This window comes from Vipera berus (genome assembly GCF_964194415.1).
Source record: "Vipera berus genome assembly, chromosome: 1".
Lineage (NCBI taxonomy): Eukaryota > Metazoa > Chordata > Lepidosauria > Squamata > Viperidae > Vipera > Vipera berus.
In genome coordinates this window covers 158247804-158271639 of record NC_138202.1, presented here as the reverse complement: position 1 = coordinate 158271639, position 23836 = coordinate 158247804, and the positions used below count along the sequence as shown (strand labels likewise).

Below are 23836 nucleotides of genomic sequence, written 5' to 3'. Positions count from 1 at the left end.
CCTCACATCACATACATGGCTACTTCTGTGAAAATAGTAGTCATGTGCTTGGTTGGGCTCTCTCTATGTGACATATCAAATTTGCAACAAGGTGACATTTAACCCTTTCAGGTTAAGACACTAGTATGGAACAATGATTTAAAAAATGAAGAACATGGCATCACAACATCCAATATCTGCCCTTTAATATTGAAATATATATATATATATTGTTTTAATGTATTTACTTTTTTTTAACTTAATGAACCTCTGAAAAACTGATGAAGAGAGAAATATGTATCGACAAGTTCTACCAGGTATTACGGCGGAGGCAGGAAGCTAAATGGATGATTAATGTTTTTGGCAGCAGCTGCCTATTTAGTTGAACTCTTCCTTGGTTCCTGAAGCATCCTAGAAGAACAACTATTCAGAGTACTTATTGGTTGTTCTACTTTTAAAGGTAAAAAAAAAGAGAGAAAGGTCCTTCTAACAGTCACCAAATATATTTCGTGAAGATCCCTGCACATCAACTCCTTTTCACTTTATTCCAAATGGTGATATGCATGTATTTATGAATGAATGAACCTTTATTGTCAAAGTACAACCATGTATACATTGAGATTGGCTGAGCCTCCCTTCGTGCCCCCACCTTCAACTTACAGTGACACAAACCCTCCATCTTATTATACCATGTGAGCTAATTGCACAACACACCGGCCTCGCAAGTCAATTATGCATAAAGTGTATAAAATTATTTCCCATTCAAAAGCCTAACAGCCCATGGATAAAAGCTGTTCTTCATCCTGTTGGTACGGCTGGCTATACTCCTATATCTCCTACCCAATGGTAGGAGAGTAAAGAGATACCGTCCAGGGTGTGAGTCATCCCTGAGTATTTTCCTCACTCTTCCAAGGCAGTGAGCCCTGGTGAGGTCATCCAGTGGTGTCAGGGGACAGCCCACAATGTCTTGTGCTGTGCTCACCACCCTCTGTAATACTTTTCTATCGGCGGCTGTCAGACTAGCATACCAAACCACAATACCATACGAGAGGACGCTCTCTATAGTGGACCGGTAAAAGAGGATCATAAGCCATTGTTCTACCCTGTTCTTCCGCAAGACCCTGAGAAAGTGAAGTCTCTGTTGGGCCTTTCTGGCCACCTGGGTTGTATTAACTTTCCAGGTCAGATCTTCACAGAGGTAGACTCCCAGAAATTTAAAGGAGGAAACTCTCTCCACACAGTCCTCCCCAATGTAAAGTGGGGCAGGTTCCTCCTTTTTCCTCCAGAAGTCTAGCACCATTTCTTTCGTCTTGCCGATGTTCAGGTGCAAGTTGTTGTTACAACACCATATGGATAGTTTTTGTACCTCCACCCTGTATGCTGTCTCATCCCCACCTGTAATAAGACCCACCACAGTAGTATCATCTGCGAACTTAATTATCGCAGTAGATGGGTCGGATGATACACAGTCATATGTGTATAAAGAGTACAGGTAGGGGCTAAGCATGCAGCCCTGTGGCGAGCCGGTGCAAAGCTTCAGCGGGGTGGACAAAGCAGACCCAACCTTCACTGTTTGTAACCGGTCCCTAAGAAAGTCTTGAATCCAATTGCAGATGGAGGGGGAAAATTTCAAGTCAGTCAGCTTCTCGATGAGAGTGCTCGGCAAAATAGTGGTGAAAGCCGAGCTATAATCAACAAAAAGCATCCTGACATAGCTTCCAGGTTTCTCAAGATGACTTGCTACAGAGTGTAAAGCAGTAGCTATGGCATCGTCTGTCAACCTGTTCCCCCTGTAGAGCAGGAGTGTTCAACCTTGGTAACTTTAAGACTTTTGGACTTCAACTCCCCAAAATTAAAAAGAGAATGTAAATATTCCCCTTTTCACTTTAAGTAATCACATGCAAAATATTCAGGGACAACGGTGTTCAAAACACAGATCTGCCATTTCATACACTGCAAACATATGTGAAAAGCATGTCCTGTAGAAAAACTAAGGACAATATAAAATTTTGGCCTATGATTACAGATCTAATATTACTACAGAAACAACTCTGATGTAAAGAAGTACCAAGCTGCATATAGAAAAAAGTAGGTATCAGAAAGAATAAAAGATAAAGGGCCACACATACAGTTTTGGTCACCACGATGACCAAGATGTTGAGGCTCTAGAAAGTGTACAAAGAAGAACAACAAAGATGGTTAGGGGACTGAAGGCTAAAACATGTAAAGAACGATTGCTGGAATTGGGCATGTCTAGTTTAATGAAGAGAAGGACATGATAGCAGTGTCCCAATATCTCAGGGGTTGCCACAAAGAAGAGGGAGTCAAGCTATTCTCCAAAGCACTTGAAGGCAGGACGGAATGGAAACTAATCAAAGAGAGAAGCAACCTAGAACTAAGGAGAAATTTCCTGACAGTTAAAACAATTAAATCAGTGGAACAACCTGCCTCCAGAAGTTGTGAATGCTCCAACACTGGAAGTTTTTAAGAAGAGACTGGACAGCCATTTGCCTGAAATGGTATACTGGCTTTGGAACAAATGTTATACCACTATGAAAATTTACTAGTTGAAAATACTTTATCCTGTAAAACCCAGTTTATATCTGAGTTTGGAGAAAACTTTCTCCCCCTCCTCCTTGCCCCTTTCTCCTTCCTCCTTCAACACCCAATTAGTTTAGCCCTGTCACTATCCTGACTTCTCATCTCGAGGCACATTCCATTTTTGTCAATGTCCTTCTAAAACAGAGCGCTGAGAACTGGACATATTTCTCCAGATAAGGTCTGGCTAGTACAGAGATTACATTCCATGACCCAGAAATTATTCTCCTTCGGTTGATGCAGCCTCAGACTGCATTAGCTTTTCAGTCTTCATCGTGCCACTGACTCATCTTCAGCTTGTGATTACTAAGGTCATCTAGATTGTTCTCACATATATCACTACCACAAGATAACTCTCTCTTCTACAATAAGTGTCTTCGATATTTTTTTTTTTTAAAAAAATGCAAGACCTGAATTCTATAGTGTCATCTGTAAAATTCTCGGAAGCCCTCTTTCAGACTCATCCATTCAGATTATAAAAGTACTGAACCATCTATGGCTTAGGACGGATACTGTTCCTCCCCAGACTTACTAGCTCCATACTGATGCAAAGACATGAATGAGAATAGGTGCTGTGATGGAATATAGAAAGCTGGATTTGCAGGAGGGAGGGGGGTGCATACCAGAAGAATAAGCGGCAGCTCAGTCCAGATACTTTGTGTGAGAGAAAAAGGGTGAAGACAGCCCCTCCCTAATAGTTCCTCAAGTACGTATTTGACATAGATACTGTGTTTCCCCGAAAGTAAGACAATGAATTATATATTATGTTTGCCTCCAAAAGAGGCACTGGGTCTTAATTTGGGGAGGTGTCTTATATTTTTCGTGACACCTCCCTCGCCTCGTGGCGGCGGCACCAACAAAGATTTTGCGAGGTTGGAAGGTCTGACTGAACTTTTTTTAGTCCCACAAACTCCGCTTCCCTGTAGCAGAAGAGAACCACGCCAGAGTTGGAAAGCAGGTTAGCAAAGAAATGCTTTTGGGAAGAGGGAGGAGCTGCGCCGGGAGGAGAAGTGGCAAGAAATGGGGCTGCCGTTTCCAGAAGGGAAATGCGGGGCAATGCAGGCAGCAAGCAAGTGCTGTTCTCTGCTCTGCATCCCTGCGCACAGCTACTGCGTTCTCTGGTCTCCATGAGACAGGCAACAAAGAGCTGGCGGAGGCAGGCGGCCGGGAGAGTTGGCAGAGGACCAAGAGGCGGTGGCTGCACCTGGGCAGGTGATCTGCGGGGTGAAGCTTAAAGAAAGCCCCTCCAACGGCGCACAGCAGCAGTAGAGCCATTCATCCTCACTCCCCCCTGGCTCCGAAACGGCAGAAGGGGACCGGGCCTACCCTACCCATCCCATCCACCATAGCATGGCAGTCCGGCTCGGGAGGGGAGTGAAAGGTCGCCGATCAAGGAATGGCCTGGTGGGGGGCTGAAGTACCGGTAAGCGGGTATGGGGTGTGTGGGGCAGATCCACCCCCTCCCCCACCTGCCTCACCTCATTGTGGCAGCAGCAAGGTGGGATGGAGTGGGCTTATTTTTGGGTAGGGTTTATATTAGCCCCTCAAAAAAAATCAGGGTAGGTCTTAGTTTAGAGGAGGGGCTTATTTTCAGGGAAACACAGGTAGTAGAATGCTTCAGTTTGGCAAGATTCAATCTATAGGAACTCTGCTCAGAAGAGTCATTATGTGTCTTTCTCGGTTTTGGGGCCTGACAGGTGTGGTTGTTGCCGAAACAGTGGTCCAACCAAGTAACACCAGACCCAACTCACACTGAGTCAACTTTCAACAAGTATATGAGAAGAAATCTTGGCTTCAATATTTTTGAAATCAGGCTATATCACATCTGCACTTTTTATGATGCTTGGATGTACACTGCTAGTATGTGCAAATCCTTTGCATACAGAGACAGCTGGGAGATACCGTATATACTTGAGTATAAGCCGAATTTTTCAGCCCACTTTTTGGGCTGAAAAATTCCACTTCGGCTTATACTCCAGTCAACAAAAAAACTTACCGAGGACTTGTGCGCGGCCGAGGCTTTGGTGCTTCCGGGATCGCGCGCACCTCTCCCAAGCCACCGCAGTCCGAGACCTGCAGGTCTCCGTTCCTCCGCGCCCTGCCTGCCTGCTTCTTTCAGCTGTCTGCCCATCAGCTGTCCATAGGGATGCTGCAAAGCTCTCCTTCTCTAGGCCTTGGACTCCCTCCTGGCTGAAGAGTAGATGAACCAAGCCAGCAAGGAGACAAAATGTTTCTGCAGCTGTTTTTCCTCTGAAGGTTTTTTTTGTTTTTTTTTTTAAAGTAATCTCCGAAGGTTATGCCAGAAAATGGAGGACGCTGGGTCTTTGCAAGCTTTAGCTGTCCGCCTGGCTGCCTGAAGGCCGCCCTTTTCAGGCAGTCTGACAGACAGCTAAAACTTGCAAAGACCCAGCGTCCTCCATTTTCTGGCACAACTTTTAGGGATTTATTATTATTATTCCTACTACTACTATTACTACTACTACTACTTCAGGAGTAAAAAGTTGCAGAAAAAAATTCTCTCCTTACTAGCTTAGTTCCTCTACTCTTCCATCTGGAGCCAAGGTAAGATTTTAAAAAGGGATATTGGTTGGAAGGCAGAGGGAGAGTTTAGTTTTAGCATCTAAAAAAAGGGGGGGGGGAAATCAGCGAGTACATCCCAACCAGCTTTTTATGTTTTTGTTATTGAAGAAATATGGGGGAGGGGGAGGGGTTCTGGGGTGGGTTGGGGAGGGGATAATATTGTAACTTCAATAAAAATTTTCAATAAAAAAAAAAGAAATATGGCTTTCTGGGGGAAGGTGGGGAGGGCGTTAAGGAAGGAAAGGGTTTTTGGAAGCTCGTCCTGAAGCTGCCTTTTGTGCAAGGGGCCTTTTCTCAAAGCCTAGAGAGGCAGCTTTGTTGCCTCCCCGTAGACAGCTGATGGGCGAACACCAAAAGCTCCAAAAGGCTAGGGAACTAGTCCCAGAACACCTTGGTAGGAGGAAGGGCAGAGGCAGAATTGGGAAAGAGGTAAGACAGGGTTTTCCTTCCCAGATGTTTCTCTTTGGCAAGACAGCCAGCTGTGCTGAAGCCCAGTATCTGGGGGTGGGGGAGACCTGAGGCAGGCAGGCTGGTGCTTGCATTAGGCCTCCCAGGATCCCAGAGGCTTGCAGAGCGCGGATCCAGCCTCCGAGGCATGCAGAACGGCGGATCGGCTTATACTCGAGTCAACAACTTTTCCCAGTTTTTGGGGGTGAAATTGGGGGTCTCGGCTTATACTCAAGTATATACGGTAATTACAAAACAGTCACACAGGTCTTAAAAAGAGATGCAGCTTCTTTATTGATTCTTTTCAGAGATGTAATACAGGAAAATGAGATTAAACCGATAGTCTGGAAAAGCTCTTAATCAAATGGAATCTCAGATACCATTTGAAAAGATCCTGTTATTTACTTATCATACATATATTATCCACATAGCAAAAATTATAATATCTTGAATATACTCAAACCTGCATATATTGTCATACAAAATATATTCATCAAAGAAATGAATAAAGGATATAAGAAAAATAGTTGGAAAAACCTTAGAGCAATAGCATACATTTATCAATTATCTTCTAATCACCAGGTGCAACTTCCACGGTGGCCATATCACACATTACATAAACCTAAGCTTGTCAAAGAGTGTGTTTTTGAAAGGGCTCCATATTAAATAGCTTATAAGATGCACATGTTTAGCACAGATATCTGTAGGATAGCGTTGTGGCAAAGCAAGATGTTCATTCCTTTCAACATCACAGAGCTTGCTTCATGAAGGGAAAACTCTGTTTTTGTTATTTTGACAAAAATATCAGATCTTTCAGATGCCTCTGATTCTCAGTTAATACAGGCAGACCTCAGCTAATGACTATAATTGGGACCTGGAACTCTGTCACTCAGCAACATGGTCATGAAAGAGAGAAAAAATATCATATGATTTATGTGCTAACTTACAACAGCAGTTCTAGAAGTTCCAGTTGTGGGTGTTAAGGAAATCATGCACAGTTATTAAGCATGCTGTCACATGACCACAACTTGAGACCTCATCCTGGCTTCCGCCTTGACTTTGCTTGTCAGAAGCCTACAGGAAAGGTTGCAAATGGCGATCATGTGACTGTGGGTTGCTGTGACTGTTGTAAATGTGCACTGGTTGCAAGGTACCCAAACTTCATCATGACCACAGACTCTCTGAGACAAGCACAAATCAAGGATTGGTCATAAGTGTCCTTATTCACCACTGTCATAACTTTGAACAGTTGCTGAACAAATGATCGCTAAGTTTGCCTGTATTTTTATATTTGTGGACCGTTTTGGTACCGATTTCATTGGAACAGGCCCAATTAATCACTGAAATGTAAATTAATCATGGCTATAATTGCCTTTGATTCCAGTGGCCCAATTCTAGATAACGCTAAAAACAATCCATTGTATTTTTAAATATACTTTACTAAGAATCTTACATAGAAATTTCTATTACCAGCTGTGTTTAAAACACAATTATGACCTTCATGATTCAAAACCTGGTTAAATTCTGTACAGTGTATTTGACAAAGTTTAATCAATCACAAGTGAAAAAAATGCAGCATTTTCCTATGTCGTGCATATAATTGTAAGTATTAAAAAAACACCAAATGTTTTCTTACCTGGTCTTTATTAAAAGTAATCATGCCTTGGTAAGCAGCATCTGCAGTTGCAAATATGTGGGGTGGGTTGGAGGAACGCTTCACACCATGATAAAGCTTGGAAAACTAAATACGAAACCACACTTGTCAAAACACTGCATATGAACCAGGCAACTGGAAAATACATATCAAAATGCAAAGAAGCAGAACCCCCAACTCCTGCATATGATTTCTCTCTGCCCACAGTAAGCTGTCTTAGATCAAATTATTATCTACTCCAAACAGCAATGCCTTTCCAAAAAAAAGGTTTCTATTTCATCCTTTCACCTGGAGATACCAAAGACTGAACCCACACCCTTCTTGTGCCCTTATATTTCTCACCAACATCCCTTCTATATAGGTAGTCCTCCAGGTAGGAACCTAATGGAGCCTGCCAATTAGGATCGTAAGTAAAAAAAAAAATCCTCAAATGAATCAGACTCAACTTTACAATTTTTTAAAATCAAATTCATTAATTGAATCAAATAGGTTGTTAAATGAACAAAGATCTGACGTACTATTTCCTCCTATTTGTTAATTGATCACTGCCATTTAACTGAACTCAGAGGGTTTTTTGCCCCACCTGCCACCCATCAGCTGTTTCCAGTGCAGCCTTGGCTCGAACTAGTAAACTGCCTCCAAGCAGGGCTTGCAGCCATTGCAATTGCTCTTTTTTTAAAATCTCTTGTTGCCAGTAAGCTCAAGAGTCTTCAGCTGCCCAGAGGGGGGTGGGGAGGTACTTTACAGAACTCTCAGCTTGCAACACTAACGGAGATGGGAGGGACCTTTGAGATCATCTAGTCTAACCCACTGCTCTCACAAGAGAATATTTCTGATTAATGCCTATCCAGTCTCTTCTTAAAAGCTTCCAGTGATGGGGCACTTACAACTTCTGGAGGCAGTTTTAAATTTAAAACCTACAAACTACAGTAATATATACTAATCTCCAAAATAAAGGCAAGGAAACACAATGTTATAGAATGCTTTGTGTAGATAATTCGCAAGTACTATACAGCAGGGCTTTTCAACCAGTGGTAGGGGTACCACCTGTGGTACCTTGGCAACTGGCAGGTGGTACGCGACCATCCTAGAAAAGTGGTAGTGGGGGAGGGGAATGAGCTGAACTGGTGGCAGCACCGCACAAGCCTGAGCGAGAGACGGCTGGAGTTGCAGGGCTGTCAGGGCTCAGTGGAAGCGCCAGGATCAGCGCCAGGCTCCAGCTGGAGCTCAGCGCTGATCCTGGCACGTCTGCTGAGCCCAGAAAAAGCGCTGATCAGCTGGAATGTTGCAGCTTCCCCAGGGTCTTGTGATTTACATTCAGAACACCCCCACCCCACCCCCACTGCCAATCCTCAACAGAAATGTTCACAACAATGAAAACCTCGGACAGGAGGAAGAGCGCCGCCAGGCGGGCAGGCAGGTGTCCTGCTCGGCTGTAGCTTGGGGGGCACTTTTTTCAGTGCCATTGTAACTTCGAACAGTCACTAAGTGAACTGTTGTAAGTCGAGGACTACCTGTACTTCATCACTTCTTTCCTTTTTTTTTTTTTGGTCATCCAGTTTTTGACACCTTGCTAGGTGACTGGTGGTACTCAGATGCTGCCATATCCTAAAAGTGGTACAATGGGTGAAAAAGTTGAAAAGCCCTGCTATAAAGTAACCTTTTTTTTTACATACTCACAGAAGCAGTTCTAGCACTCCAGTCCCTCATTCCCGGCTGGCTCTTGTTTGGCCATGTGACCAAGGACCAAAAAAAAAACAAAACCCTTCCAGCTACAATTGTAACCAGAACAGTAACAAGTCACAGTTTTAAAAAACGGCCGCCACTTCATGTGGCTAAGAGGCCTCTTTTGGGTCGCGGTTTTGAATTTCTAACCTAAGTACCTTTTCTTTAATAAATTCATTTCTCTGAAAATTCGCCAAATAAACTTTCGTACCTGGGGGATTACCTTAATGTTTTTCAAAAAAATAATGAAGGGCTGAGAGAGCGAGCAAATAGTATCTTCTCAGCCAGAATGGCAGGGTAGGTGCACTCTGGATTCCTTCGATCAAACAAGTGTCATCTGTTGGGACCCTGGAAGTGCACTTTTTTGTCCCTTGCCCTCTGGAATGAGCTTAACCTCAAGATTCAAATGGTCCCCCGTTCTACTGGTGTCCCAAAGACTCTGAGGATGTGGCTCTTTACCCAGGCCTTTGGTGGAGGCTGATCTCTGCTGCTTTTCTTCTTCCCCTTATTCCTATCCTGGTTTATTTTCTCTCTGGAGCCATTTTTGCTCCTTTGGTGTCGTTTTGTTTCACATTCTTTGTTTTAAATGTTTTCAACACTTTGTACTCAGTAAGCCTTCGTGGTACAGTATGTTCAGATATTTTTCCAATGCCCTTTCTTCTTCAACTGTATTATATATGGCAGGGGAAGTATTGGTGCGATTTGTTACCCCTTGGTATTCTTTATTCAAAAATACATTATTAAGAAGGACCCTCCATCAATGGCTATTGTTAATAAAGGAAAACAACAGGATCATCTGATACTGCAATGAATAGTTTGAAAAGGAGGATTCTGGCTTCTCTCTTACCTGTGGGGAATATATACTGAGATTTTGGAAGGGGTTTAATGCTATTAAAATATCTCCAACATAAGTATAGATTTGTAAATCTCCATATCGCTTCTTCAGCTGATAAATAATTGTATCCTGAAAAGATGAGTTTCACAGTTAAGTAGTGTTCCTTGGAAATTCACTGTAAATGTAATAAGCAATAATCTCCAGTATTATTTGTCACTTTTCTCAAATATTAACTTTACTAAATCAAACCATTGCTTGCACAATTCAAATATACATTTATAGCTATGCCAAATAAAAAGTAACATGTCTGTCTTGTAAATTTTGGTTATATAGGTCAGAGAAATGAATTCTAGATGTCATCATTCAAATGTATGTTTGGAATACAAAGACAAAATTAATTCTAATTTTAATTCCACACATGAAGCTAACTTGCTTAGTTCAAAAACAGATTATCTACAATTATTTTTTATTATGTATTTATTTATTACAACTGTAACATTTTACTACAGTTCAATTTTAATGAAGACAAAGCAATTTTACATGGCAGTCACTGCTGAAATCTATTTTCACTTACTGTGGTGTATTTTGACAAATTCTAAGCATTACTTTTCTCAACTAAAATTATAAAAAGAAAAACAATGAACTGAGTTACCAAACATATTGTTTTTCTATCACGATGCCTATTTGTTCATTTTTATTAGATACATCTCTTTAACAAATGCATGAAATGTGAAAAAAATCCCCTTCTTACCTTTTATAAATTGTTGCATTGCCTTGATCTAGCAATTCTTAATGTCAGTAACAGGAAACAGTTCTTTCACACCCCACCCCACCCCACCTCGAGCAAATGACATTTTCCTCTTATATAGAGAAGCCTTAAGCATTGCTCTCTTTCCTTTGGAAAACTGGCTCCTTGCCTACTGTAATTAGATATGAGAAGACCCTCATAGGATTAATTATGAAAGTGGCTGGTATCAGCAAGCAATAGGTTAGGCACGCAATAGGTTGGGCACCCAAGTTGGTATCTAAGAGCCAAGTTACTTATGATGGCTGGCAACAGGAATGTGATTTAAACAGCTGTATAAGCAAGGGGTATAGAAGTCTGTCCTTTCTACCCATAATTGCTGCACTGTTTTTTTTGCCCAGTGGTGGCCCAAAGATATATATAGCCCCACCACTGGGGGAAAAAATGACAGACATAGAAGTGATCAATTATGTGTAGAAGGCACTCCATTTCTGCTTATTCATGCTGCATTTTCCTTCTTCTACTCTTCCTCACAGTTTGTTCCCAAACAAGACTTCATAATCCCTGAATTTCCAGCAACTGTTGTCCATGTTAGCTGGGAATTCTAGAAGTTGTAATCTCAGTAGTATCAAGAGGATGCCATGTTAGGGATGACTGCTCTCTAAATGAAAGAAAACCATGACCACCTATGATATGGCTCACTACCAGTATCTATTTCATAGTTGCATCAGAATGCTGCACGCAGCAGCTTTTGGGGGGCACAGATTATGCCTGTGCACACTCCAAAGATCATATAATGGTTATGGGAAATATTTATATAAAGCTCCCATATATACAGAATCATGCCCCCCGCCCCCTAAAGCACAGGTTATATGGTTGCTTCAAAACTGTGCAGTATGACCATAAATGGAAGATGCAACAAATGAAGCTCTTGGAGTTGAACCTGTCTTGCTCTTTCTTGCTGTTGTAAAGAGTAGGCTTCAAAGGCTGCCATTTACTATTTCTCATCCTCTCATGCCACAAGGGTTCAGGAATACTAGTACACTTTTGTCTCAGGCACGAACTTTGGTGTGTAAGCAGTTCTCATTCCAACTTCTCCCTCTGGAGGAGGAGGAGGAGGAGAAGTTTGTTTCAGGGGGAGACTGTAGACAGTTCTCTGGGGGAAGCCCCAAAGTGCTTTTTTTCAGGAGGCAACTGGACTTTCTTGTGTTTCTTTTGAAGAAGTTTCGCTTCTCATCCAAGAAGCTTCTTCAGCTCTGACTAGATAGTGGGGAGTGGAAGGATTTATACTGCTTGCAGACAGATGGTCATTTGCATTTCTTTAGAGCAGGGTTAGGCAACCTTGGCTCTTTTATGACTCGTGGACTTCAACTCCCAGAATTCCTGAGCCAGCTATAACTCAGCATGGAAACCTCTCCCTGTCCCCTCAGCATGGCTGGCTCAGGAATTCTGGGAGTTGAAGTCCACGAGTCATAAAAGAGCCAAGGTTGCCTAACCCTGCTTTAGAGAATAATTGAAACCATTTTGGAGGTTTACCTGTGTCCTCAGGGTAAGCTGAGGAGTGCAAATGTGTGTGGAGCCTTCTTTCTGCCCTGTGACCCTTCACTGTTGAAAACAGGCACAGGCTATTGGGGATGAGTCTCTGCTGTCTGGGGGAAGGGAGATGAGCAAGAAGCAGCATGCCAAGGCAGAGAGAAGGAGAAGACGGTAATCCTCCTCCTTCCACCTCAGACTGAAGTTTTGAACTTCCTGAAATGAAAAGGAAGTCCCAGTAAAGCCGAATCAGAGGGGACATCTGATTTGAGTTTCTGAGACTTACATAGCAGAGCCAGCTCTAGACATTTTGCCCCTCTAGGCAAAGTCATACTTTGGTGCCCTCTATGATTTAGCTCATCTTTCAATTTTTTTCTAGGAATCTCAAAAAGGCACCCTTTTGTTTTGTTTTTTTCTTTTCAGTTTTTGAGTGTTACACTCCAGATTTTCAGCCTGGGCATGCTTTGTTTCCCTGTGCACCCTTTTTACCCAATAAGTCATTTTAATTACATCAGCACTCACTGTTTTCATATAGCAATAATTCCTTGAAATTATATTTAACCCTCCAGCAGGCAGGCATACAAGCTCATGGAGTTCTTATTTTTGCTTTTTTATTTGTTTTTCAGAAGTGTTTAATTTTAGTGCCCTTAAAATTTAGTGTCCCTAGGCTAGTGTCTACTTGACTCTAATCTAGAGCAGGCCCTGTTGGCTAGAAATGGTTAATTGTATAGTTAGAACTCCATTCAATTATTCTTCATAGAGGCTGCATTTTAATCTCCCTGCCTAATTTAAGGGTATTTTCTGTCAGCTGGAATCAAAAATTCAGGGGATCTGTATTACTGAACTTTAACTGGTTTCCCTTACTGGTAGTTAATCATTGCCAACTGGGATATGTTGGGTTCCTACCTGGACTGAACTTTGTGGATTAATCGATGAAGTACATTTGTTCCTCTCTTAGGATAAGGTTCCTCTCTTGTGATAATGTTCAATCGTTGGTTTTTTTAGTTTAATGTACTGTGGCTTGTTTTTAAGTAAGCTTCCCAGACCCACTACTATATTTGGAATATATGAATATATGACTGGAGATTAGAATAATATGATACAAGGTGTTTTTTAAAATTTTGTCGGAACTTTGAATGATCAACTTGATGACAGGATGCTATTAATCACAAGAGTGACTTGAAGGCAATTACAATTAGTAAGATCACTATTTGTACTGAGAAAGAATCCATCATCTCATCATATCTTACCTCGTCCAAAATTTCAAGGTTTACCAGATCATCATCTGGAGAATATTTGTCAGAAGCTTCAACGTGATATGGTCTGCGATTATGCATTTGTTCATGCCTGTAAAAGGGTTGGAGTACCTGTGTGAAAAATATTCTTCCTAAAAAGACATATGAAAAAAAACCCCTACAATACTTCAAGTTGTAGCTTGTATTTTCCATAGGTCTGGGAAATATTTAATGGGGTCATGTCCTCTGGAATATTTTCAGAACTTCACAATGCCATAGTCTTACACACACACACACACACACACACAAAGCGAGAGAGAGAGAGAGAGAGAGAGAGAGAGAGAGAGAGAGAGAGAGAGAGAGAGAGAGAGAGAGAGAGAGAGAGAGTACAAGTTGTACAAATGGAAGTCACTACAATTTGCACAACCTTTTAAAGACATGTATTCCATTGAACCTTTTTTTAGCAATCTACCAGGTTATTCATGAATTTTAAATCAAAATAAAATGAATAATATATGGATATATTGTGTCCATCGTGATTATAGCAAATAAAATGTGCGCTCTGAAGCTCTTGCCAATGATCTTCACATAAACAGAACCAAATGATAAAAAAAATGTATGCTTGATAGTTCATTGCAGATGCAAGGTCTTATTTTTTAATGTTATACACTTTAAAAGTTCTTCTCGAGTAATACTAGCACATCTAAAAGATGCCTATGCTTTATCACTGATGTATTAGATTATTATACACACACACAGAGAGAGAACACACATACACACACACAGAGGGAACTTATTCTAAATAGAAAATGCTCCAATCTTTGATTCACACCAATGATTACCAGTGGTATAACCCAGAATATCATCAACCCAGGCTACAACCAGAACTCATGATATTCACCATCATATGTAGCACTTTTTTAGTTAACAAATTCAAAGCTATTCATCTTGAATATAAAATATTTACAAATCTCCATCACTTTCACTTTACCTCAGTGTGAGTTAATTTGATATTCACCTGAAGCCATTATTTGCTATATTCTTTTGTCCTCATTTTCCCCACAACTAAATTGTTAGCTTACAGGTGAAACTCGAAAAATTAGAATATCGTGCAAAAGTTCATTTATTTCAGTAATGCAACTTAAAAGGGGAAACTAATATATGAGATAGACTTATTACATGCAAAGCAAGATAGTTCAAGCCGTGATTTGTCAAAATTGTGATGATTATGGTGTACAGCTCATGAAAACCCCAAATCCACAATCTCAGAAAATTAGAATATTGTGAAAAGGTGCAGTATTCTAGGCTGAAAGTGTCCCACTCTAATCAGCTAATTAAGCCATAACACCTGCAAAGGGTTCCTGAGCCTTTAAATGGTCTCTCAGTCTGGTTCAGTAGGAATCACAAGCAGCAGGGATGACCGCAGCCTGGAGAGGATTGTCAGGAAAAGGCCATTCAAAAGTGTTGGGGACTTTCACAAGGAGTGGACTGAGGCTGGAGTCAGTGCATCAAGAGCCACCACACACAGACGGATCCTGGACATGGGCTTCAAATGTCGTATTCCTCTTGTCAAGTCGCTCCTGAACAACAAACGTCAGAAGCGTCTTACCTGGGCTAAAGAAAAACAGACCTGGTCTGTTGCTCAGTGGTCCAAAGTCCAACTTTTGCATCTCATTTGGAAACCAAGGACCCAGAGTCTGGAGGAAGAATGGAGAGGCACACACTGCAAGATGCTTGAAATCCAGTGTGAAGTTTCCACAGTCTGTGTGGATCTGGGGAGCCATGACATCTGCTGGTGTTGGTCCACATTAAGTCCAGGGTCAACGCAGCCGTCTACCAGGAGATTTTGGAGCACTTCATGCTTCCTTCCGCAGACGAGCTTTATGGGGATGCTGACTTCATTTTCCAGCAAGACTTGGCATCTGCCCACACTTCCAAAAGCACCAAAACCTGGTTCAATGACTGTGGGATTACTGTGCTTGATTGGCCAGCAAACTCGCCTGACCTGAACCCCATAGATAATCTATGGGGCATTGCCAAGAGAAAAATGAGAGACATGAGACCGAACAATGCAGAAGAGCTGAAGGCTGCTATTGAAGCATCCTGGTCTTCCATAACACCTCAGCTGTGCCACAGGCTGATAGCTTCCATGCCATGCCTCATTGAGGCAGTAATTCCTGCAAAAGGGGCCCAAACCAAGTACTGAGTACATATGCATGCTTATACTTTTCAGAGGTCCAATATTGTTCAATGTACACTCCTTGTTTTATTGATTGCATGTAATATTCTAATTTTCTGAGATTGTGGATTTGGGGTTTTCATGAGCTGTACGCCATAATCATCACAATTATGACAAATCACAGCTTGAACTATCTTGCTTTGCATGTAATGAGTATCTCATATATTAGTTTCCCCTTTTAAGGTGCATTACTGAAATAAATGAACTTTTGCACGATATTCTAATTTTTTGAGTTTTACCTGTACATTAAAAATATAAATGTCTTTAACTTGCTACATCGAAATTTGTAAAAGTATCATGATGTATGACAGTTGAAACGGATACTTTCTTTGCTATGATAGATTAAACTACAATTATGTTTAAACCGGTTACTCTCTACATACAGATGACACCATGTATAACCCATAACTACTGGCCAGCTTGATTACATGGACAAAACACTGTATTTGAAAATAGAGATTGACATCTGTTGTTCTTCCAGTGTCCGAAGTAGTGAAAATATTTATAATAGCAGTATATTAACATACTAGGTGGCGCAGCATATCCATCACAAATGTTCAAATGCTTTCTAGTCTTGCAACCAATATTATCAAAGAGGATCCACTCAGATACAACAACAGAACAGCACAATGTTGGCCTAGATCCTTCACCTAGAACCTCAACAACCATCTACGAATTTCCCATGCATAGGTCTTCCTTTTTCAAAGTAAATAGTAATCTTATGACACTGGAACCAATAAAACAAAAAGCAAATACAGTAAAACTGTGCTAGCAATTTTCAGGGTAGTGAGAACTGTGCCATGTGACAATACATAAACCTTGTTCCAAACATCTTGTTTCCTATATTAATACTGAGGGCTGAACTTGGCTAGTGAAAGATATTTTACTTTTTTTATTTTTTTGTTTTAGTTTTTTTTATTGAAAAGTTTTACAATACATTTTATCTTTAACAATCCCTCCCCCCCTCCCTCCACCCAACCCTTCCTAACCCTCCCTAACCCTCCCCCCACCCCTTTCCCCTTCCCCCCTCCCCGACTTCCCAGAGCTAAATACAAGGTATAAAGATAAAAACAATCAAAAACAACCATATGTTAACAACAATAAACTATTAAGTCTATTGCACTCTAGCTCATATAAAATGACTACAAGCAATACTAATATCACATAAAAAAACTTATACAAATGCTAAATGAAACTTTTTAGTCCCATATTTGTTCTGGATATAATCAATCCACTTTTTCCACTCCATAATATAACGTTGTTGCGAATGGTCTTTCAAATAAGCCGAAATCTTTGCCATTTCCACCAGGTCAGAGACTTTTAGAGTCCATTCTTCTATAGTCGGCAGTTACTCCTTCTTCCAATATTGACCTACTAAAAGTCTTGCTGCCGTAATTAAGTTCAACATCAACTTAGTGTCCACAACAGTAGTATCCGTAATTATGCCCAATAAAAACAATTGCGGACAAAACTTTATCCTTTGCTTAAATATCTTCTGCATATTCCACCAGATTTTAATCCAAAAAGCTTTAACCTTTTTACAGGTCCACCATATATGAAAATACGTTGCATCTTCGCCACCACATCTCCAGCATTTAGGTTGATAGTTTGGATACATACTTGCAAGCTTTTTAGGATCTAAATGCCATCTATAAAACATTTTATAAAAGTTCTCTCTTAAATTTTGAGCTTGCGTAAATTTAACGTTCCTCACCCAAATCTTTTCCCAAGTGTCCATTGTAATAACTTCTTGAATATTCTGAGCCCACTTTATCATGCAATCTTTAACAAGTTCTGTTTCTGAGTCAATTTCTATCAATGCAAGATATATCCGTTTGATATGTGCTGGACCCTGATTTCTGATTTGCTTTACCAGATTTTCATCAGTCATTGAAAAACCAATTTTCTGATCTTCTTTCCACCTGGCCCATAATTGACCATATTGAAACCAGGTTTGAACAATCTTCTCTTCTCGTAAAAAATTATACGGCTTCAAACACCATACGTTCCTCTTCATACTTAAGATTTCCTTATATGTACTCACATCATGTTTGAACCCAACATTTATGTTTTCTATTGCATGTTTCGGTATTGCCCATAAAGGTGTCTTGTAGTTTAGCTTATATCTATACTTTTTCCAAACTCTCAACAATGCCTGTCTTAAAATATGCACTATAAACACATTATCTACCTTCTTATCATATAATAAATATGCATGCCAGCCAAATAACAAGTCGTGGCCTTCAAGATTTAATAATCTCCCTTGTGTTAAATTAATCCAATCACTTATCGCTGACAACGCAGCAGCTTCATAATATAATTTAAAATTGGGCATTTTAAGACCACCTCTTTCACGCGTGTCCTGCATAATCTTAAATTTAACTCGTGGCCTTTTCCCTGCCCATACAAATTTATTGATACCCTTTTGCCATTCCTCCAAATTTGAGTCTTTTTTAAGAATAGGTATCATTTGAAATAAAAATAGAAATTTAGGCAAAACATTCATATTTTTATAATCTGAATGTATGATTTCAGTATGTTTGAGGGCTTCTATAATATTCTTAGTAAAAGCAAGAGAATCATAGAAAGTATTTAAGAACCTTTCTTTAGTTACCCAGATGTTATGAAAACACTAATAAGAAAGGAATTAGATAAAAAGTCATATGAAATTCATTTAAATAATACAATGGATGGTTTGTTGAAAAGAAGTTATGAAATATCAATTCCTGCAAACAAGCAGTGTGTGATTTATGTGTTTGTTAAGATTTTTTTTAAAATTTGATAAAGACCCAGACACAAAGGCTTAGATTTGTTTTTATCCCAATATGGGTTGTTTTCTTATGCACAATGCAAGGTCTTTTCCTTGCTTCTAATCTTAATGCTAATTCTATGCTTATCTATTTCCTACTACTTGTCTTACTACCTATCTTAATCTAGGGCGTTCTTATTACTGAAAGAACTCTGTAACATTTTCCTATTTTGACTATTGCCTAGCTCTTTGAGTCTTTCTTATTTCCTCATTTCCTGGTTGCAGTCAAGCTCAATCCTTGTGTATTTGGAAATCCCAATCTGAAAACAGGTGAATTTATCTTTATACATTCTTCCAGTAACCATTATTCTAAAGACTGACTATTCTGAAGATTATCAGAGCTGGCAAGCCAGTGTAATATGGCTTGATTCTATGCCACAAATCTAATTGGATAAAATGCTATGCTTGGAGTTGTGAAGATCTGGGTAGGAAACACAGGTTCAATACCAGCAAGTATGATATGGGTTCCAAACACACCTGTCACCAGACTACATATATACATATTTAAAAGGAAACAATCGAACACCAGGATAAAATACAAACAAAACTGTTTAATGCGATAATACACTTAGCTTAACACATATCTCCCTTGCTTCTCAGCTAACAAAGCGAGAAAGAGCCAGTGGCCTAAAGGTTAGAAGAATTGCCTAAGGTGCAATCGGCCCAGGTTCGAATCTCAGAAGGGTATGGCTGACTGATGAGAACAAATAAGTTTGAAATACATATCAGTCTCCCTTAATTCTTTGTTAGCAATCCAAAAAAATTATACAAATATCAGCTGTCACTGCTGTGACTACTGCCTGTTGATGGCCTTGGGTTAGGCTGAAACAGGAAATAAGATTTGTCCCATGTTTGGGGCCTAGCAAGGTAGATAATCTAAATACTTAACATTTAACATGTGTGTGTGTGTGTGTGTGTGTGTGTGTGTGTGTGTGTGTGTGTGTGTAAAGTTAAAGGTTCCCCCGCACATGCGTGCTAGTCATTTCCAACTCTAGGGGCCGGTGCTCATCTCTGTTTCAAAGCCGAACAGCCAGCGCTTGTCCGAGGACGTCTCCATGGTCACATGGCCGGCATGACTAGATGCCAAAGGCGCACGGAACGCTATTACCTTCCCACCGTAGTGGTCCCTATTTTTCTACTTGCATTTTTACGTGCTTTCAAACTGCTAGGTTGGCAGAAGCTGGGACGAGTAACAGGTGCTCACTCTGTTACGCGGCATTCGGGATTTGACCCGCCAAACTGCCAACCTTCTTATCGACAAGCTCAGCGTCCTAACCCACTGCGTCCCATATATATATATATATATATATATATATATATATATATATATATATATATATATATATATATATATATATATATATATATATATATATATATATATATATATATATATATATATATATATATATATATATATATATATATATATATATATATATATATATATATAAATGCTTGTTAACTATTTAGTTTACCTTGGTAGGCCCCAAACATGGGACAAATCTTTATTTCCTGTTTCAGCCTAACCGAAGGCCATCGACAGGCAGTAGTCACAACAGTGACAGCTCATATTTGTGTAAATTTTTTAGATTAAATTTACATATATATATATATATATATATATATATATATATATATATATATACACACATACATAAATATGCATACATACATATACATACAGTCTTAAACTGAAGATCTTTTGCTCCTGATTGAGGAGCAGATGACAGCAAGTGACAGTGAGTTAATAGTTAAAACCACTTCACATTTGCCGAAGTAACAGCACTATTGTGAGAACTACACTAATAAATTGGTTTTTAAGTGCAATTCAAGCTGCTGGTTGTCCTCTTGTAATCCCTGCATGTCTCAGGGACTAATTATTTGTAGGATCATGTTTTCCCAATGCTTTCTTTTTTTGTACAATGCAATCTAGTAGGGGTTTGAGTCTTTTGAGTCCCAGCTTTGGAGAACTGTTGTCACCAGGAGCATGAGGGTGTGGTTTTTCAGTTACCACTCATCCTCTTCAGAAGAACACTCCACTCAAGATCAGACCAGACCTATCCTGATGGCCCTGCTGTTCTGGAGAGACTTTGGGGATTGATAGTATCACTGACAGATGGATCTCATCCTTGTATTTGGCTATTGGTCTTATTGTGGTAGTTCTCCCTCAGCGTGAAGACACCGGAGAAGGTTTAATGTTATTGGTTTTTATTTTACCCTATATACCCTATATGGTCTTCCCAGTTGCAATGTATGGCAGTGAAAGTTGGACCATAAGAAAGGCTGAGCGCCAAAGAATTGAGGCCTTTGAACTATGGTGCTGGAGAAGACTCCTGCGAGTCCCTTGGACTGCAAGGCGATCAAACCGGTCAGTCCTAGAGGAGATCAATCCTGACTGCTCTTTAGAAGGCCAGATCCTGAAGCTAAAACTCAAATACTTTGGCCACCTAATGAGAAGGAAGGACTCACTGGAGAAGAGCCTAATGCTGGGAAAGATCGAGGGCAATAGAAGAAGGGGACGTCAGAGAATGAGGTGGCTGGATGGAGTCACTGAAGCAGTAGGCGTGAGCTTAAATGGACTCCAGAAGATGGTAGAGGACAGGAAGGCCTGGAGGAATGTTGTCCATAGGGTCGCGATGGGTTGGACACGACTTCGCAGCTAACAACAACAACAACAACATATACCCTATATATATATATGAATAAAGGGGTATATAAATTTCAGAAATAAGCTGAGCTACAGATGGGTGTTTATGAATCAAACTGTACTATTTTCCTACATTTTTACACTAGTACTCCATTTTTCTGCATTGATAGGAACCATTGATAGGAGGTAGAGGCTAGGCTAGCTTAGATGCAAGAGAGGCTACTTCAGCAACTGAAGTGGTCCTACCTTCCCATACAAACCTACTTTACTTTCTACCATACGTCTTGTTTCCAAAACTTTTCAACAGAATGATCTGTGCTCCTTACAATATCATACTTGTAAAGCTGGACTGATTTGCAACAAATAGGTGAACTCTACATTTGCCAAAATACTTTTGTTAACCCACAAAACTGAAAAGGATCCATTTGCTGTTTTGACTTAATTACATGGAACAGGACTATAAGCTCATTTGACCTTGGGAAGGTATAAAAATCACAGGCAAGAAGGGCGGAAAATTATCACTTTAGAATCCATCCTTAGTAAATTTCTTTTCTGACTACATTTGGAATATCCAAGAAACATTTTGATGAAGAATTAACATTTTCAGTAAATCACAGGAATAAAAATATGTAGGCTTTGCTTTCTTTCACCTCCTCAGCCGTGGTTATTTTCACCCTATTTCATCAATATCACTCACTTAGGAATTTTGGTATATTCAAAACTGTTTGTGTACACTTGCATGCATATTTTATTACACAAACCAAGAATTTTCCATTGGATTTCAGTTTTGTATCTCAGACTTGCCTCAGACGTGTTAGAACAGACATGTCAAACACAAGGCCCGGGGGCCAGATCTGGCCCGCGAAGTGGTTTCATGCGGCCCGCGAAACCATCCTGGAAACAGTGAGGGAACGGCCCCCACTGCCTTGGCCCTGGCCCAGAGACCCTCCTTCTGCCAGAGACCCTCAGATCTGTCCCACTCCTGCCCAGGCCCCCATAGGCACCCTTGATGCAAACGAGGTAGAGCTGGCCACGCCCACCCAGTAGGCCATACACACTCTAGCCACGCCCACCCAGTAGGCCACACCCACCCTGGCCATACCCACCGGGGCCCCTGAGGGCAACCGCAATGCTGATGCGGCCCTCAATGAAATTGAGTTTGACACCCCTGTGTTAGAAGGTAGAGAAAACACCAAAACATTTGAAAAAGAAATAGAAAAAATTACCAACATTAATAGCAATAGCACTTAGACGTATATGCTGCTTCATAGCGCTTTGGCTTTGCAGCCCTCTCTAAGCGGTTTATCGACTCAGCATATTGGCCCCAACAATGTGGGTTCTCATTTTACTGACCTCAGAAGGATGGAAAGCTGAGTCAACCTTGAGCCGGTCAAGATATTAACACAATATCCTTCATATCCCATCACTCGCTGGCTGAAAACAGAAACGTTTTTCTTTTTTAGAAGCACTGGAAAAGCGTCTCCAGCAGCAGGAGGCCCATCCAGACTGATTTGGCAGGTGCCCTTGAAATTTTTAACTTCATGCTTGGATGGTTTACAATCATTGTGTTCGGATTGAGGGCACCTCATATTCACAGCTAATTGCTGACTTGGCTTTCAATTGAACTCCTTTTCTGAATAAACAAACAAAATCTCCTACTGCGTTTTCCCCCTTGGGCAGTGGAAAACATCTACTTTGCTTCTAAAGATTTTGAGAAACAAAACCTGTGAGTCAGACATCAGTAAAGCAGAAAGAGCTGATATTTATTTATTTTTAAATTGCATTATAAAGCTGCTTTCTGTATTAATCAGTCCTGTAATAAGCCCTTTAAATTTTCAAACATTCTGAAGGATTATATAGATTTCACAAAACAAATGCAATGCTGCCAGTCCTAATAAAATAATAATCATCCTCTTTGTTTTTGAACAAATGAATTTTGTCAGAGAACTCGGGTAGGACTACTGACCAAACCTTATCAAATTATTTTCAAGTAAGAAATTATTTTAATATTGAAAATGTAAAAAATTTAAATCAGAAAGATACCAGGGCTTTACTCAGAATAGCTATACTGAGATGGAATACAGCATTTTTTTTAACTCTCTGTCCCCCTGTGGGTTTCACTAGCCACCTTGTGGCACTATACTTTAACCCCAGAATGAAACACTAGCTTGTTCTAAGCAACTTCATACAACTGAATGCTGCAATAATTTATCAATATTGGACCCCTGTCTGGGAGTGGACATGTAGTCCTGAGACAACTTGAGTGGGTCAGCCAGATGGCAATAAGAAACAAGTAGACAGAGCCTCCAGGCTCTTTCCAAGCCCCTCACCAGCAGTGCCCATAGGAGGTGTCTGTATTTTCTTCTGTGTAGCTAAATGAAGTAACTTGTTTCCACTGTGTGACTAATTAGAGTATGCATAGAAAAAGAGAGTATAAGGATGAAGTATATATGATACCTTGTCCGTGTATATATGTATGTGTGACAGTATAATCAAGATAGGGTCATATACTATGTTGCCCTTGCATATGCATGTATCTTTGCAATGGTCTAATTCTGTGCTGGCGAACCTATGGCACACATGCCACTGGTGGCACGCAGAGCCCTCTCTGTGGGCATGCACACCATTGCCCCAGTCCTAGGCCTTCAGCTGTGTTTTATAAAACCTTTGCACTTTAGGCCTCCGCCGCCGTGTGCAAAAAAAAAAGGTTCAATCAATCAATTTCAACTTCTCATGGGAAAAAAAAAGATCTCGCAAAGTTGGAATTCATTGAACTTTTTAGTCCCACTCAGTCTGCCGTTACCACT

At 40.4% G+C, this 23836-nt stretch overlaps 1 protein-coding gene across 1 annotated transcript in view; it reads right to left on the bottom strand.

Moving 5' to 3' along the window:
* Positions 1-23836, bottom strand: part of MYO3B (myosin IIIB) — a gene marked incomplete at both ends in the record, with an annotated part of 269873 nt that overhangs the window by 140388 nt on the left and 105649 nt on the right. Inside the window, 3 exons of the mRNA XM_081339995.1 lie at positions 7241-7345; positions 9831-9947; positions 13347-13443. Coding sequence (XP_081196121.1) covers positions 7241-7345; positions 9831-9947; positions 13347-13443 — 319 coding nt within the window. The remainder of the gene's footprint in view (positions 1-7240; positions 7346-9830; positions 9948-13346; positions 13444-23836) is intronic.